This window comes from Chanodichthys erythropterus, chromosome 2 (assembly GCF_024489055.1).
Source record: "Chanodichthys erythropterus isolate Z2021 chromosome 2, ASM2448905v1, whole genome shotgun sequence".
In the NCBI taxonomy this organism is placed as follows: Eukaryota; Metazoa; Chordata; class Actinopteri; order Cypriniformes; family Xenocyprididae; genus Chanodichthys; species Chanodichthys erythropterus.
In genome coordinates, this window is record NC_090222.1 from 18,497,121 (window position 1) to 18,515,308 (window position 18,188).

The 18,188-nt window shown below is 44.9% G+C and overlaps 1 protein-coding gene across 1 annotated transcript; it reads left to right on the plus strand.

The window, feature by feature from the left end:
- Positions 1–3,611: 3,611 nt before the first annotated feature.
- Positions 3,612–18,161, plus strand: cnfn (cornifelin). The gene is made up of 4 exons (XM_067403742.1): positions 3,612–3,639; positions 3,749–3,862; positions 17,766–17,902; positions 18,016–18,161. Exons 2-4 carry the CDS (start codon positions 3,751–3,753, stop codon positions 18,103–18,105), a joined length of 339 nt encoding a protein of 112 aa, XP_067259843.1. The 5' UTR covers positions 3,612–3,639; positions 3,749–3,750; the 3' UTR covers positions 18,106–18,161.
- The last annotated feature ends 27 nt before the right edge of the window (positions 18,162–18,188 follow it).

Here is an 18,188-nt window from a genome sequence, read left to right on the forward strand (position 1 = left end):
GCAAGTGGCGGCTCCACCCCCAGGCGGTTCAGCTGATTTGGCAGCATTTCGGCGAGGCTCAGGTAGACCTGTTTGCCTCCCCAGAAACTGCCCACTGCCAGTGGTTTTATTCCCTGACCGGCAGCACGCTCGGCACGGATGCCCTGGCACACAGCTGGCCCCCGGGTCTGCGCAAATATGCGTTTCCCCCAGTGAGCCTTCTCGCACAACTCCTGTGCAAGGTCAGGGAGGACGGGGAGAAGGTTCTGTTAGTGGCTCCGTACTGGCCCACTCGGACCTGGTTCTCAGACCTCATTCTCCTCGCGACAGCACCTCCCTGGCCGATTCCTCTGAGGAAGGACCCCCTGACTCAGAGACGGGGCACCCTGTGGCACCCGCGTCCCGATCTGTGGAACCTCCACGTGTGGTCCCTGGACGGGATGCGGAGGTTCTGAGTGATCTCCCGCAAGCGGTCGTAGACACCATCACTTCCGCTAGAGCTCCTTCCACTAGGAATCTCTATGCGTTGAAGTGGAACCTGTTCGTCGAATGGTGCGCCTCTCGCCGAGAGGACCCCCGATCATGTTCGGTCGGATCCGTGCTTTCCTTTCTGCAAGATGGGTTGGAGCGAAGGCTGTCTCCCTCCACCCTCAAGGTGTATGTTGCCGCTATTGCCGCACATCACCATGCAGTTGAGGGTAAGTCCCTGGGGAAACACGATCTGATCGTCAGATTCCTGAGGGGGGCCAGGAGACTCAATCCTCCTCGCCCTTCCTCCGTACCCTCTTGGGATATGACCCTGGTTCTCACAGCTCTCCGGGGTCATCCCTTTGAACCTTTGCAATCAGTCGACCTGAAACTAATGTCTCTTAAGACGGTTCTTCTGGTTGCATTGGCTTCCCTGAAGAGGGTAGGGGATCTGCATGCATTTTCGGTCGACGAAACGTGCCTAGAATTCGGGCCCAGTGATTCTCACGTCATCCTGAGACCCCGGCCTGGATACGTGCCCAAGGTTCCTACCACTCCCTTCAGAGATCAGGTAGTGAACCTGCAAGCGCTGCCCTCGGAGGAGGCAGACCCAGCTTTAGCTTTGCTCTGTCCCGTCCGCGCTCTGCGCGTTTACGTGGATAGAACGCAAAGCTTCAGGACCTCAGATCAGCTCTTCATCTGTTACGGAGGCCAGCAGAAGGGAAAGGCTGTTTCCAAGCAGAGGATGGCCCACTGGATAGTGGATGCCATCGCCTTGGCGTACGAATCCCAGGGCGTGCCTTGCCCGCTCGGGTTGAGAACCCACTCCACCAGAGGGGTGGCCTCTTCCTGGGCGCTGGCTCATGGCGCCTCGCTGACAGATATCTGTAGAGCTGCGGGCTGGGCGACACCAAACACGTTCGCTAGGTTTTATAGCCTACGTGTAGAGCCGGTATCCTCACGTGTACTCGCATCCACTAGTCGGTAGACGTGTTGTAGCCACTCTAAGTGTCGGCTTGCAATGCCATTCCCGCCACTGGCTGGATATGTGCATACTTTCACTCCAGTCGTGTTCCCCGCTTGGCGAACCCTGTCGAGTTCCTCCGCCTCCCCCTTCGGCTCGGACATTGCGGAGTGTCTGATGCCAGGACTACATCCGTCGCTGACGCTGTCTGTTGGCTGGGGCGGTCCCATATGTGTATTTTCCACGGTTTAAAACTCCCTACGGGCCGAGTCCGTGTCTTTCCCTTAGCAGAGCCAGCTCTGCTGTCACCTGTCAGATGAGTCTCCCCCTACCAGGTGGAGCCATCCCAGGGACTCCATATGCGTACTGCCCCCCGGGCCAGTCCATGTGTGTATTTCCCACGTAAACTTCTCCCCCATTGGGTAGGTAGTGGTCTCCGCAGCGTCCCTTACGGGTTCGCTTCCCCAGTGTGTCTAGTTTACTTAGTGGGTATTGGTTAGACAGCAGTAGACTCTCTCGGTGTAAGCTCGCCCCCTTCACTGCCAGCCGGTGCTATGGGCGGCTGAGCTTGTGCTGGGCTCTGGAAGGGGTTTCGTAACTGTGGCGCTTTAGTTGGGATCCCAATTCGTTGGTCACTACTGACGTACGTCGAAGGTGACCGACTGAAAGGGAACGTCTCGGTTACGTATGTAACCCTCGTTCCCTGAAGGAGGGAACGGAGACGTACGTCCCGTCGCCACAGTTTCTGTACCCTCGCTGTAGTGCGGACACCAGTTGTCTCCTCAGCGAAAAACAGAGTGCGATTGCATCTGCTTCCTATGTATATACACCTGTCGGGGGCGGTGCGCATTATGCAAATATCGCACGCCAATTCCATTGGCTTGTTTTAGTTTACACAAAGATGATAGGGCTCTCTAAGCGATATCCCAATTCGTCGGTCACTACTGACGTACGTCTCCGTTCCCTCCTTCAGGGAACGAGGGTTACATACGTAACCGAGACGTTTATAATTTTGTGATTGACATTAAAGGTGCTAAAGAGGATGGTTTGTTTTATACATTTTTGCAATGTTACTTGAAACTGTCTTTACTAACTGATAAAAGACTATTTATTAGGTGCACTGAAAGGAATAATATTAATATACATCATCTGTGCACGAGGTAGGGCCTTAAAAACATCAGCCAATCGTTTACACGGTCATCGCATAAACGATTGGCCCTCTGGCTTGTCAATCACTGCCATGACGTTCCTTGTGAGAGACGAGCGGCTGCGCGCTCCAGTAACTTTCCACACTCCACAGGCGCTGCATGCAATCTTTTTGTCAGGAGACAGGAGTAACAACTGCAGATTATGAGTTACCTGCGGTAAGTCCGACATAATGAATCCACTAACACGACACAGCGAATGCCGGTGGTAAACACTCGTGTTCCAATACTCGTGCACGAGTTTTTGGAGGCGTTCCCTCGAAATGAGCTGTGAAGGAGGGGGGTTGTTCTTACGCATGCGCTCATTTCAAAAACTCACTAACAGTCTTTGGTTTCTCAGTCGACGAAAAGATCCTCTTTAGCACCTATAAAGCTTGTTGGTTTGAGTTTTGGCTTATAACCCTTGAACGAACACTTTTTAAAAAAATCCCTGTTGGAAAAACGAATGGAAAAAATACTTCCGGAACCAAGACCGATGAAAAAGTGAAGGGGCCTGCTAGCCCGAATTCTCAGTAACACGAACAGATCACAGAAAACTACCAAATGGCAATAGAATAATTCTCTCAGATGATTCAGGTATGCAGAAAATTTGCAGGTTACATGAACAGCATGAGTGTTTGGGATATTATAAACAGTAGGGGTGTTAAAAATTAAGTCAGAAATTATTTTTTTCTTTTTATTTGTGCAGTGTGGTAATTTTCTGAAGCCAATACTTATCTGTCAAAAGGGCCAATGTATTCATGAGGCACAAAAACACATTGTTCTCTTCTAAATGTTTTATGGGTTGTAGATAACATATACTGCCTTGATGGAAGGGTGTGGAGACCTGAAATAGAGTAAAACTCCTCGCCCCCAAATCAAACACTTCACCCTTTAGTTTACAGGTCACATAAACCACTCACCACTAGTAACAGTTTCTCCTCCCCTACGTCATGTTGAGGTGATTTCCAGCTTCACTGAGATCTATCAGACATTAAACATCATTCCCTGAGGAAGTGAGACACATACAGTACCAGGAAAAAGGTGAGAGAGAGGGTAACTTTTTAAACATTCTGTCTGGCCTAGAAATATGTCAAAAATTGTCACTGCAAATTATAAATAGTTATATAATTTGCTGTGTGTCTTTTTTCAGTGATGTCGTATCAAACAGAAGCAATGACTTCCCAGCCACAAATGACTGTAACCAGCTACACTGTCTCTCACTGGAGCTCTGATGTCTGTGACTGTTGTGAGGACTGCGGCATTTGTGAGTGTGTGAGAGAGAGAGAAAGAAAGAGTTTGGCATTAATCAGTTTTTAATTTATTAGTGTAAATCTATTTTGCTTAAAGCTGCAGTCCGTAACTTTTTTGGTTAAAAATTATCTAAAATTTTTGAGCAAGTACATAACCAGCCAGTGTTCAAAACTATCCTTACCTTAGCCTGATTCACAACGGTAAGCTTGTAATAATGTTTTCGAATTCAAGTGGTACTGGTGGGTTTCCACTGGAAATTCGAGCATGTTTACATGAAAAAGGAGTCCCAGCTAGCAGGCTATATGGCATGTGAGGATGCTGCAGGTGGCGGCAGCCTTTTCTCACAGCAGTTGGAATAATTAAACATAATTTTGATGGTGGATTGTATGCTATGACAAATTAACATTAGAGAGTAGACTGTACAGAAAATGATATCTACAGGTAACGCTGATAAACACTAAATACAAGTACACTGTCAGAAAAAAAGATAAAAAGATATACTCATCTTTTTAAGCAAGAAACAATATGGCCGATTAAAAAAAAAAAATTAAATGCAGTCAGCCTCTCAAATTCAAATAGCCCGCGTGACTCGCGAGCATCACAGATGACGGATGACGGCCCGATGGTTTCTCCTAAAGATGAGAGAAGCTGGGATATAATTCACTGAAGATGAAGAATCACAGAAATTGAGAGGTATGTTTTTGTTAAATCAGTTTATATTTGTATGAAACACCCCACAATGTATTTTGTGTATTTGCCCGACTTTTTTGTGTCCTCCCACCAAAAAATATGTTACTTGGTAATAAAAACAACATATGGTTTGCCTATTTTCCCTTTGTAAAGGGTTTATAAAGGTGTTAGTTAATGACTAATAACTTATTAACAAATGCATTATAAGTCGTTGATAAGCAGTTATTACTCCATTAATAAAAAGGTGATTTTAATGTAATACCTGCCAAATAGTGAGCCATTTTTAACTCACATGTAAAAGCTTAATAAATGTATTTATTCACACATATTTTACTCAGAACCAGATTTATTTCATTAGGTAGCAAAAATATACTGTTATGGTGAGACTGAAGTGTGATTTATTTGTGGTTTTCTCAATAATATCTCATGACTCATGTCACTTTTCTCAATGTTGCTCATCAGACTTTACTCTGTGCATTACCCATGATACTCTGTAAAACGGCCATGATGCCTATTCAGAGGAATGCATAAAAACTGATTTCATATTTATCAAGATGAAATGAAAAAAACAAAACAAAAACAAAACAAAACATACAAGCACAACCATAACTTGATGAGATATTAATAATGAAAAATGTCTTTATTTATAACGTTTATAAATCATGAATAAATGGTTCACCCTTCATTAGGGTTCACAGGTAAGTAATAAAGTACTCACATTTTTCATTATTAATATCTCATCAAGTTATGGTTGTACTCGTATGTTTGTTTGTTTGCTTGTTTTTTTTTTGTTTTTGTTTTTTTAAAAGGTTTGATCATTTCTGTCACGATCACGTCTGTTCCTGTCACATCCCGGACTACATCTCCCATCATCCTCTCTGCCACTCACCTGCACACACTAATCACTAATCACCACACCCAGCTGCAGCTCATTACACGGACTATAAAAGACTCATACACACACCACCTCACTGCTAGGTCTTGTTTTCCCTGTGTTGCATTACCAAGCGTTATATCCTGTCTGCCTATCCTGTGTTACCGTTCCTGCCTGTTTCCTGTTTGTTGACCCGTTGCTGCCTGTCCTGACCATCGCCTGCACCCTGACTACGATTCTGCCTGTTCCTTGTTGTTCCTGTGATAGATCTGTAACGAAGGCTGGACTCAGGTAGGGATCCAAATGCAAAGCTTTATTTACAGTGAGCGTTGTCACACAGGCAGGGTCAAACGGGAGCAAACGGGAACAACAAGGAACAGGCAGAATCGTAGTCAGGGTGCAGGCGATGGTCAGGACAGGTCAGTATATTTTTGCTGCATCATGAAATAACCAGAAATCTGGTCTGAGTAAAATAGGTGAATAAATACATTTAATAAACATTTATAACATGTGAGTTAAAAATGTCTCATTTTTTGGCAGGTATTGTTAAAGTTATTATATAAACGCCTTTATAAACCCTTTACAAAGGCAACATTAATGCAAAGTGCTACCAAGATTAATGAATTATTTGGGGTTAGCTTATAGTTTTAAAGTCCCCGTGAACCTGAAGTTGCAAACGACTTTTTTCCAGTGTTGTGACGTATTTCCAAACGAAACTGAATATTGAATAGAGGGCAGGGTTTTACTTTAGCGCTCCTCCTCTCCATCATAGCAGACTAACGGTTGGGGGGGAATGATTTAACCCAAGCCTTTAAACTGACGTCATCAGAGAAGGAACAGCATTCCAGGCCAGAAGTAACTTTTCAGATTTTGATTCAAGATTATCATGACAAACTATTTGTTTCTGTGTATTAACTTGCACGGATTAATTCTTCACCACAAGACTAGTAGTATGCACTAGCAAAGTAAACAGGGTCAATTTTGATTTCTTGACGACTTTAACCTATAGGCCTAACTCTAGCTATAATATGCCACTCGACAGTATAGAAAGCAGACAGACTCGATTGAACAAAAGATGTTCATCCATAATATATTTACATAAGAAAATTGAGGGACAGAAATTGCTTAGATTTCATTAAAAGTATATTCAAATATATAAAGATGAACAAAAGTCTTTGACCTGACCAACCCCCAGCCACCACGCCTTGTAATAACTAGCATTTGCAGGAAAGGGAAGATAATGTTCTCTCTTTTAAGCAAGTGCTGCAGCTAAATCATCTGCTGCTTTAAATGCTGGAGCTCTTTATTTCTTATTGGCTTCCAATGTTTTTGTTCATCAGTTCCCCCAAAAATTATTCCAATGATATTGTTCCTCTTGTGTAATTATTGTTACAGTTATCACTATTGTCTAAGAATGAAAGTGAGAATTAAAAATGTTATGGTTGTAGTTATTGTCCTTGGTGTGAATCAGCCTTGATTTAACCTATAGGCCTAACTCTAGCTATAACATGCCACTCGACAGTATAGAAAGCAGTCAGACTAGAGTGAACGAAAGATGTTCATCTATAATATATTTACATAGGAAAAAGGGTAAAAACCAGTGCATTCTGTGCGTACCCGCCCTTATATTAAAGGTGCCGAAGAACATGTTTTCAAAAGATGTAATATAAGTCTTAGGTGTCCCCTGAATTTGTCTGTGAAGTTTCAGCTAAAAATACCCCATATATATATATATTTTTTTTTTATTAATTTTTTTAACTGCCTATCATTATAAATGCGCCGATTCAGGGTACGCGACCCCTTTAAATCTCGTGCTCCACGCCCCAAGAGCTTGCGCTTGCCTTAAACACCATTGTGGTAAAGTTCGTAGTTGTGGGAGGAAAGAGGACAGGGATCGGCTTTTAGCTGCTGACAGTCGCTTTATTCTTTCTCAAAGAGAAAATGTCACACAAAGAACCCAACAAAACAAAAACTCGGTGCAACGCACACTTCAATTCTCCACATCCGAAGACGGGCTTCACTCCAATGGACCGGACGGCATACACGACTGTCAGCAGGCTCTCTCTCTCCTCCACTCCTGCTTCTCCTGGCGTTTTATCCTGTCTCCACGCCAATTACTGGAACGAGAAACAGGTGTTCGTAATTTGCATCTAACCCGTTCAATCACCGCGCCTCCCCTGACGCTCCCTCCTGTTGCAGAACCCGCTAAACCACGCCCCCCTCGCCACATACCCCCACCGCCCGACTCAGGCCGGGGAGCCGTCCGGCCTGTAGCCCCCCCCCCATTTCTGGAGAGGAAGTCGGCCACAGCCATCTGAACACCCGGCCTGTGGATCACTTTGAATTTAAAAGGCTGTAAAGCAAGATACCAACGAGTGATCCGCGCGTTGGTGTCCTTCATGCGGTGGAGCCACTGCAGAGGGGCATGGTCCGAACAGAGGGTGAACTCCCGCCCCAGGAGATAATAGCGGAGAGTGAGGACGGCCCACCTGATGGCTAAACACTCTTTCTCCACGGTGCTGTACTTAGCCTCTCTCTTGGAGAGCTTGCGGCTAATGTACAGCACCGGCCACTCCTCACCCTCTATCTCCTGGGACAGGACTGCACCCAGCCCCCTGTCCGACGCATCTGTCTGCAACAAAAAAGGGAGAGAGAAATTAGGGGAATGAAGTAACGGCCCGCCACATAAAGCAGCCTTCACCTGGGTAAAGGCCTGCTGGCACAGCTCCGTCCACTGGACCGTATCTGGTGCATCCTTTTTAGTCAGATCAGTCAACGGGCTGGTGAGGTCCGAATAATTAGGAACAAACCTTCTGTAATATCCCGCCAGCCCGAGGAACTGTCTTACCTCCTTTTTGGTCTTGGGACGCGGACAGGTTGCAACCGCTGCTGTCTTATCAATTTGGGGACGCACCTGTCCATATCCCAAGTGGAAGCCCAGATACCTTACTTCCACGCGCCCAATTGCACACTTCTTCGGGTTGGCCGTGAGCCCAGCTCCTCTCAGCGATCTCAGTACAGCCCTCAAATGCTGCATATGCCGCTGCCAATCATTACTAAAAATAATAATGTCATCCAGATAGGCAGCCGCATACGCAGCATGGGGCCGTAACACTTTATCCATGAGTCGCTGAAAGGTAGCCGGTGCCCCGAACAGCCCGAACGGAAGGGTCACGAATTGGTGTAAACCAAACGGCGTCGTGAAAGCGGTCTTTTCTTTGGATAACGGAGACAAGGGGATCTGCCAATACCCTTTAGTTAAGTCCAGTGTCGAATAAAAGCGAGCTGTACCAAGCCGGTCAAGCAATTCGTCCACACGCGGCATTGGATACGCGTCGAACTTCGACACTGCATTCACCTTGCAATAATCCACGCAGAACCGCACTGAGCCGTCCGTTTTGGGAACCAAGACTATCGGGCTCGCCCAATTACTGCTGGATTCCTCTATTACCCCCATGTCAAGCATTGCCTCTAATTCTGCCTGAACCACTTTTTTCTTGTGTTCAGGTAACCTATACGGCCGGCTGCGAATCACCACGCCCGGCTCGGTCTCGATGTGGTGCTGAATGAGGTCCGTACGGCCCGGTACGGGAGAGAACACGTCGGCAAACTCAGCCTGTAATTTAGAAACATCAGTGAGCTGTGAGGGCGAAAGGTGATCTCCCCCTGGGGCCAGAGCGAGGGATTGTTTTTTTACATTCGCCTCTGGCCCAAGATCATCCTCTCCGCTAATCACCGTCGCCAGCATCACTGATTCCGCCTCACTCCACTTTTTCAGGAGGTTGAGGTGATAAATCTGACGTGCCCCTCTCCTATCGGACCGTATTACCTCATAATCGAGATCCCCAATTCGTCGTGTGACCTCAAATGGTCCTTGCCACTTCGCCAGTAATTTTGAGCTTGACGTTGGAAGTAATACAAGCACTTTCTCTCCCGGTGCAAATTTACGTAGATTCGTTCCCCTGTCATACAACCGGCACTGTCTGTCCTGGGCTTGTAACAAATTCTCCATAGATAGCCGCCCCAAAGTGTGGAGTTTTGTTCTCAAGTCCAGCACATACTGAATTTCATTTTTTGATTGAGACGGTCCGTCCTCCCAAGATTCTCTTAGGACATCCAGGACCCCGCGGGGAGTGGCGCCCAAAGAGAAGCTCAAAGGGGGAAAACCCCGTGGAGGCTTGCGGGACCTCTCGCACAGCGAACAACAGGGGTTCCAACCATTTATCCCAATTTTTGGCGTCTTCTTGCACGAACTTACGAATCATGGATTTAAGCGTGCGATTAAAACGTTCGACCAACCCGTCCGTTTGTGGGTGAAAGACGCTGGTTCGAATCGATTTAATGCCCAACAATTCGTACAGTTCGCGTAACGTACGTGACATAAACGCCGTGCCTTGGTCAGTGAGGATTTCTTTCGGAATCCCCACCCGGGAGATTAAACTGAAGAGGGCGTCCGCAACAATCTTAGCAGCAATGTTGCGGAGAGCCACTGCTTCTGGATATCGGGTTGCATAGTCCACAATGACTAGAGCAAACCGATGTCCTCTCGCTGATCGCTCTAATGGCCCGATGAGGTCCATACCAATTCGTTCGAAGGGGACCTGCATTAATGGAAGGGGGCGCAAAGGCGCTTTTGGGGTGGCCGGCGGATTTACCAGCTGACATTCACGACAAGACGCACACCACCTGCGCACGTTCTCGTGAATGCCCGGCCAAAAGAATCGGGTCATGAGGCGATTTAGTGTCGCTGTTTGTCCTAAGTGTCCAGCCATTGGGTTAGAGTGAGCCGCATGGAAAAGCATTTCCCTGCGGCTCTTTGGTACTAACAACTGGGTTGTATCTTGTTTTGATTGAGCGTCTTGGGTCACTCGATACAACCTATCTTTAATAATCGCAAAATAGGGGTAAGTCAGTGGTCGTCCAGGCTGGAGAGAGACTGACCGTCGATCATGCTGACCCTCTCAAACGCATTTTTCAGCGTCTCATCGTGAGACTGCTCCAGGGGAAAATCATCACGGTCCGAGAGAATCAGTCTCCCGATTCCGCTCGGTTCCCCTGAAGCAGACACCACTGGTCCCTGATCAGTCTCCCCCGCCTGCACTCGCACTTCCTTCCCCCGCGAACATCTCTTCCAAGAGGCACCCGAACATAAATGTCCCAATAATTTATTAAACGCGGGCCAATTTGTCCCCAAAATTATCGGGTGCCGGAGGTGGGGATTAACTGCCACCTCTACACTATGCTTTTGACCCCTAAATAGAATCCTGACCGACACCAACGGATAACTCGCGATATCCCCGTGCACACACCGTACCCTAACCATGCGGCCTGTATCCAATGCCCCGGATGAAATCAGGCTTTGATGCACCGAGGTTTGGTTACAACCCGAGTCCACCAAAGCCTGATATGTACCCCTTGATACTCACTGGTATCTGGTACTGACCAGCTTGACCGGGGGCAACCTGCAGGTCGTCCGGGACCCGGATCAATGTCCCCACCTCCATCATTGGACACCGGTCTAAAAAGTGATCCGGGTCCCCGCAACGCCAGCAGGCCGGCCCAGACCTGCCCGCCGCTCCAGTGGCGGAGAACGGGCCGGATGATTGGCGTGGAGAGAGGGAGAAGCAGGCGCGGGGTCCGGTCCGGCGGTGGCCAGACCCGCCCCCCTGGGCGGGGCTCTCGGAGCCACGAACGGCCGGAAATCCGTTCCACCCCGCCCCCGGGGTGGAACACGAGGCGGGCCGGGCGGACGGGACCTAGGAACAGGGACAGGTCGAGAGAGAGAGAGAGAAGGGGGAGAGGGGGAGAGAGAGACAGATGGTAGGGGCTCGCCGACCCCTGGGCACGCCACCAAGTGGTCCTCCGCCAGTTGGATGGCCGAATCCAGCGACGTGGGCCGGTGGCACTGGACCCACTCGGCGGTCTTCCTCGGGAGCCGAGTGGTGAACTGCTCCAGCACCACACGATCGATGATCTGCTCCACGCCACCTCCGTCGGCCATCAGCCATTTGCGGCACGAGTCCCGGAGCTGTTGGGCCAACACGAAGGGCCGGCCCGCTTCCCCAGCTCCAAAGACCGAAATCGCTGACGATGCTGTTCGGGAGCGGCCGACCCGCTGCAGGATGGCCCTCTTCAGGTCGTCGAAGACCAGGAGGTTCTGGATGGGCAGCTGCTGGGCTGCCACCTGCGACTCGCCCGACAGCAGGGGGACGAGCCGCATGGGCCACTGGTCCCGGGGCCAACCGGACACTTCAGCGGACTTCTCAAACAAGTCGAGGAAGGCCTCCGGGTCATCGTGCGGGCCCATCTTCTGGACTGGCAGCTGGAAGGAGGCAGCAGCTGCCTCGGTGGTTCCCACAGGAACCTCCCGGTCTATCCAGCTCCGGAACCTCTCGCGGTCCTCCTGCTGGCCCTGGATGATGGCCTCGAAGCGGCGCTCCTGGTCGTTGCGAAGATCCACCAGGGCCCGATGTTGTTCTTGGTGAAGGACCGCGAGGGATGCGATGATGTCCGCAAACGGCTTTCCAGCGGCGGGGGCTGCCTGCATGGCGGCGGCTTCCGTCTTTTCCTCCCGGGTTTCGGCACCAGTGTGGTAAAGTTCGTAGTTGTGGGAGGAAAGAGGACAGGGATCGGCTTTTAGCTGCTGACAGTCGCTTTATTCTTTCTCAAAGAGAAAATGTCACACAAAGAACCCAACAAAACAAAAACTCGGTGCAACGCACACTTCAATTCTCCACATCCGAAGACGGGCTTCACTCCAATGGACCGGACGGCATACACGACTGTCAGCAGGCTCTCTCTCTCCTCCACTCCTGCTTCTCCTGGCGTTTTATCCTGTCTCCACGCCAATTACTGGAACGAGAAACAGGTGTTCGTAATTTGCATCTAACCCGTTCAATCACCGCGCCTCCCCTGACGCTCCCTCCTGTTGCAGAACCCGCTAAACCACGCCCCCCTCGCCACAACCATAAACAAAGTTCACACATCTAATATAAACCTCAAAATGGAACTTTACAAAGTGTTCGTCATGCAGCATGTCTAATCACGTAAGTATAGTATTTATTTGGATGTTTACATTTGATTCTGAATGAGTTTGATAGTGCTCCGTGGCTAAAGCTAACATAACACACTGTTGGAGAGATTTATAAAGAATGAAGTTGTGTTTATAAATTATACAGACTGCAAGTGTTTAAAAATGAAAATAACAACAGTCTTGTCTCCATGAATACAGTAATAAACGATGGTAACTTTAACCACATTTAACAGTACATTAGCAACATGCTAACGAAACATTTAGAAAGACAATTTACAAATATCACTAAAAATATCATGATATCATGGATCATGTCAGTTATTATTGCTGCTCCTGCCTTTTTTCGCTGTTGTTCTTGCTTGCTTACATAGTCTGTTGATTCAGCTGTGCACAGATCCAGACGTTAATACTGGCTGCCCTTGTAATTCATTGAACATGGCTGGCATATGCAAATATTGGGGGTGTACATATTAATGATCCCGACTGTTACGTAACAGTCAGTGTTACGTTGAGATTCGCCTGTTCCTCAGGCGAAGAATTTAAGATTGTGGTAACAGTTTACATTAAGGTTCCCTTTGGGGTTTATAAAGGTGTTTGTTAATGAGTAATAATTTATTTACAAATGCATTATAAGTTGTTGATAAGCATTTATTACATTTTAATGTAATACCTGCCAAATAGTGAGCCATTTTTAAATTTAATTTTTGAATCTAAGCCGATCCTGAAACAGACTTATAAAACCAGACTTTTCAACTAATCCGACCGTGTTTACGCGAAAGCTGCATCATGGACGCAGGGGTTGCATTTTTAACACATCTCACAATCTGTTTGAAATTGATTTTCTTAAATTTGTATTATTATTAAGTGATAAATACAAGGTCGTTTTAATTTTGATGAGATCTAGCCTCGGATGCATGCTAATATGTCCTTGACTGCTTTCAGACTATGAGGTGGATGAGGATGAAGAGAAAATTATCGAAAAACTACTTCAAGCGACATGGTGGTGTAAACTATTGAAGCAGTGCCACGAATGCTATTTTGTTTTACAATACAGTGTATAGAGGACATCTAATAAGTTCTAATGAACAGAAGTTGATGAATGCTGTTTATATACATACATAAAAAAAAATGGAGATTTACCTTTTTATCTGATTTGTTTTGACCCTCTGTGGGTTTGAAAACAACATGACTGTGAGTAAATGACAGAATTTTATTTTTTGGGTGTACTAACACTTCAACACTGTGTTACTACAAACTGTCCTGACCAACCCCCACCCACCACGCCTTGTAATAACTATTTTATTATTTGCAGGAAAGGGAAGATAATGTTCTCTATTTTAAGCAAGTGCAGCAGCTAAATCATCTGCTGCTTTAAAGGGGTGGTTCAGTTTTTTTTTCTAGGCTTGATTGTGTTTTTGGGGCACAGTTTAACGTCTTAATGCTTACTTAAAAAAAAAAAAAAAAATCCTATATTTTACCTTTATTTTACACCGCTGTTTCCGTTGTCATTTGAACAGCTCATTTGACTTCCTGGTTCTATGAAGCCACTCCCTCCAAAATACGCAATGTGCGCAGATTGGTTAGCTCGCCCAGTGTATTGTGATTCGCTGAAGCGTCCGGAAACACCACGCCCCTTACCATTAGTTGTGCTTCAGTGCTTCTGTCTATATTGCTGTATCAAATTGAGCCCAAATCAGACCCAGATGAAGAGGGTCAAGCAGAACCTCTGCAATCACGGCTTTTAAAGGACGTTTATGAATGGTATTTCATTTTTTATTTGTGTCAAAGTGTTTAGATATGCTGTCACTGCTGTTCGTTAGCTTTCAATATACGGTTTTATCCTGATTACTGTAGCCGAATACATGACTGAGTAGTAGCATTTTTGTAAACGTAGCATTTAATTTATAGCACTGTTTGTCTATGAACATAGAAGTTTGTTTTGTTTTTTTGGGGGGGAAGTATGCATCAGAATTTAGCTAACTGGCTAACGAAGCAAAAACGCGTTGGTCTTTGTTTACGTCCCTGATGCAACCAAAAAATAGCAACAGAACTATACATTTAAAAGACATGTACAAACAATAAAACGTACTTACAGTTTGATAAACAGCAGTTACAGTTGATAAACAACTGTTTCTTTCAGTAATAGTCTTTGTGCAAATTCAGCATTGAACTGATTTAGACTCTAGAAACTGTCTTCCACGGTGCAACTCTTCCGCTTCCATTATGCCGTGCCAGATGGCCTCGCCCACTTTGTTGCGTGTTCCCGGGGGCGTGTTTTGCAGGGTTTATGATGTCACCAACCCGGGTAGAAGCTTGTTGTAGTCCAAACTGGTCATTTTTGTAGGCATTAAACTGCCAGAACTTTAAAAGACACTATCTCTGTTTGCATTGAACTTTCAGCGCTGTAACTTTGCAGATACTGTTTATGCTCAAGCAGCAACATTACACACTAACTAAAGTTAAAAAAGTGAAATCGCAATTAACCACCCCTTTAAATGCTGGAGCTCTTTATTTCTTATTGGTTTCCAATGTTTTTGTTTATCAGTTGGAAAAAAAAGTTCCCCCAAAAATTATTCCAATGATATTGTTCCTCTTGTGTCATTATTGTTACAGTTACATTTATCACTATTGTCTAAGAATGAAAGTGAGAATTAAAAATGTTGTTGTTGTAGTTATTGTCCTTGGTGTGAATCAGCCTTGATTTAAAGGTGATAAAGAGGATCTTTTCGTGGACTGAGAAACCAAAGACTGTTACTGAGTTTTTGAAATGAGCGCATGCGTAAGAACAACCCCCCTCCTTTCGAGGGAACGCCTCCCAAAACTTGTGCACGAGTATTGGAACACGAGTGTTTACCACCGGCATTCGCTGTGTCGTGTTAGTGGATTCATTATGTCGGACTCACCGCAGGTAACTCATAATCTGCAGTTGTTACTCCTGTCTCCGGACAAAAACATTGCATGCGGCGCCTGTGGAGTGTGGAAAGTTACTGGAGCGCGCAGCCGCGCATGTCACTCACAAGGAACGTCACGGCAGTGATTGACAAGCCAGAGGGCCAATCTGCGCACGTCTCTCACAAGGAAAGTCACGGTAGTGATTGACAAGCCAGAGGGCCAATCGTTTACGCAATGAACACGTAAACGATTGGCTGATGTTTTTAAGGCCCTACCTCGTGCACAGATGATGTAAATTAATATTATTACTTTCAGCGCACCTAATAAATAGTCAGTTAGTAAAGACAGTTTCAAGTAATATTGCAAAAATGTATAAAACAAAACATCCTCTTTAGCACCTTTAAATTTCTATCCTATTGTGGTTACAAAAATGTAATTGTGCATTTGAGGTTGTACTGATTTTTAATGTCTCCAACAGGAGTTTGTAGTCGTTGGTCAGGATGCATCCTCGATTGAAGGTCATGTGAATGGATATTCATAAGATGCAACAAAAGACCTTGGTTTTCAAACTCTTTTGGCTTCTGTGTGAGCTTTTAAACCAAATGGCTCATGCTTTACATTTCCATGCATATATGAATGGAACTTGTGGACTCTTAAAACATACTAAGCCTATGATGAATTGTGATTCACAACAATGTTTAAAATGTACAGTTAAAATGAAATGTGGAGTACTGTTTAATGTTTAAAAGAGTTACAGGTAATGTGTGTACTGTTTTTGGAAATGTGAAATAGATCAATATGTAAATGCATCCTGCAATATCGATGACGTATTGTGATACAATGTTTAAAATGTTTTTCCTTTGAAATCTGTGCATGAAATTGTGAGATTTTAATATTATTAGTGTTATTTAATAAATGTTGTAAAACAGCATTATTGCCTTTTTAATATGTTGTGTGGGGTACAAATGTGCCATCATGAGGTACAAAGGGCTTGTCACTGGGGCAATACCCTTAAAAGGAAATATCTGTACCATTTTTAGGGCTTCATTCCACGGTACCACTACAAGAAAAATTTGGTCACTAAGGTACATATTTGCCTTTGAAAGGTACAAACCGTAAGGGTACCATACCCATTATAAAGGGTACAACAGGTGTACCCTTGAGGGTACTGCCCCAGTGACAAGCAGTTGTACCCGTAAAGGTACAAGTTTTGAATTTGTTTTTCTGACAGTGTAGTCATGCAATGCTGATGTTGTTAACATTAACAATTTGAGAACAAAGTATAACAATAATAATAATTTGCACAGTTTGATGTTATATGAGCTAAGTTATCATTACACTGTTTCAAATTATTATGCACGTGACATCAGTAAAAATTCAGTACAATAAACATTCAGATTTTAGTTTTTCTAAGAAAGTGTTTGTTTGTTTATTTATCCATGTCTTTTTAGATAACTGGTATCAATATCAGACAAAATAATTTGCCAGGTACTTAGATAAATGGAAACCCTACTTAAAGATGTTGTTCCACATTATTAAGCAAGTTGCAATGTGGGGAGGAAGAAACATCTTTCTGAAGATGCAAAGCATGAAATGGTCTGAATGCAGATTCTCGAACTATCATAAGATTTGTGAGTGATTAAGAGCACAAGAAAACTCGGTCAGATAAAGGCTTATTAATGAAAGTTTCTGTCAAACAAGTTAATTGTATTAAAAGGGCAGCTATAAAAAAAGCCAGTTTTGAGCAGCAAACAGGCATTTGAAGCTGCTGGTGTCAAATAATTTTTTTATTTTTTTGACAGGAACTTTCCTCAATAAGCCTTTATCTGACCGAGTTCTAAATCACTCACAAATCTTATGATAATTCGATAATCTCCATTCAGTTTTCACACAATATTAGTTGTTTTCATGCCTTTTGCATAACATTGCACCATTTCATGCTTTTCATCTTGAGAAAGATCTTTCTTTCTCTCCGTGTCGCATGCGAACTGGGACTTGCTTAATAATGTGAAACAACCTCTTATAGGGTTTGTTCAGATGACATTTTCTGGTAAAATTCTACAATCTAATTCTACAACTACAATCTGTGATTTCAAAGTACAGTATCCACACCGGTGTAGTGACTGACAGCAAACATTAGATTTCTTTCTTTGAAGAACATCTTTGTATATACAGTGAAAGTCAGTAGAGTCCAAAGTTGTTTTGTATCCCACTGAACAAAAACAGTTAAAACATTTTTTTTAAGGTATCTTCTTTTGTGTTCCGCAAAAGTAAGAAACACATACAGGCTTGGTACAACATGAGGATGAGTAAATCCAAGTGAACTATCCCTTCAATTAGTTTGACTGGCTTACAAAACTGACCTACTGACCTTACAAAGCCTCATATTGCAAAAAAGTGTGAATTCTGACACTGTTTGTTCCTCAGGTCTGTGTGGGGCATTTATTCCTTGCATCTTGGGTTGTAAGGTGGCACAGGATAATGGTGACAGCTGCTGTTTGCCCTTCCTACCTGGAGCTATGATTGCACTGAGAACCAGCATCCGTGACAAATATCGTATTAATGTAGGCCATGCAATAATACTAATTTTCAATATTGATTATTGCTTTTTCCAAAGTTGATGCAGTGTTGTAATTCATGCTAAAATTTATCATTTCATAACACTGGTGTCTTTTAGGGCTCTGTCTGTGATGACTGGGTGATTATGACCTGCTGTGGACTCTGTGGACTCTGTCAGATGGCTCGAGAGCAGAAGGCGAGAGGCTAATTCAAAAAGAATTAAGAGAGTTGCCTATTTTAAAAATGCCTGGATTCTTATTATTATTATTTTATAATATTCCAAACTAAATC

Bases quoted from the DNA above. Each gene is read 5' to 3' on its own strand.
- cnfn (XM_067403742.1), top strand. From the start codon at position 3,751: ATGTCGTATCAAACAGAAGCAATGACTTCCCAGCCACAAATGACTGTA. The intron at 3,863-17,765 runs GTGAGTGTGTGA...TTTGTTCCTCAG, and splicing joins TTGTGAGGACTGCGGCATTT to GTCTGTGTGGGGCATTTATT. The intron at 17,903-18,015 runs GTAGGCCATGCA...GGTGTCTTTTAG, and splicing joins GTGACAAATATCGTATTAAT to GGCTCTGTCTGTGATGACTG.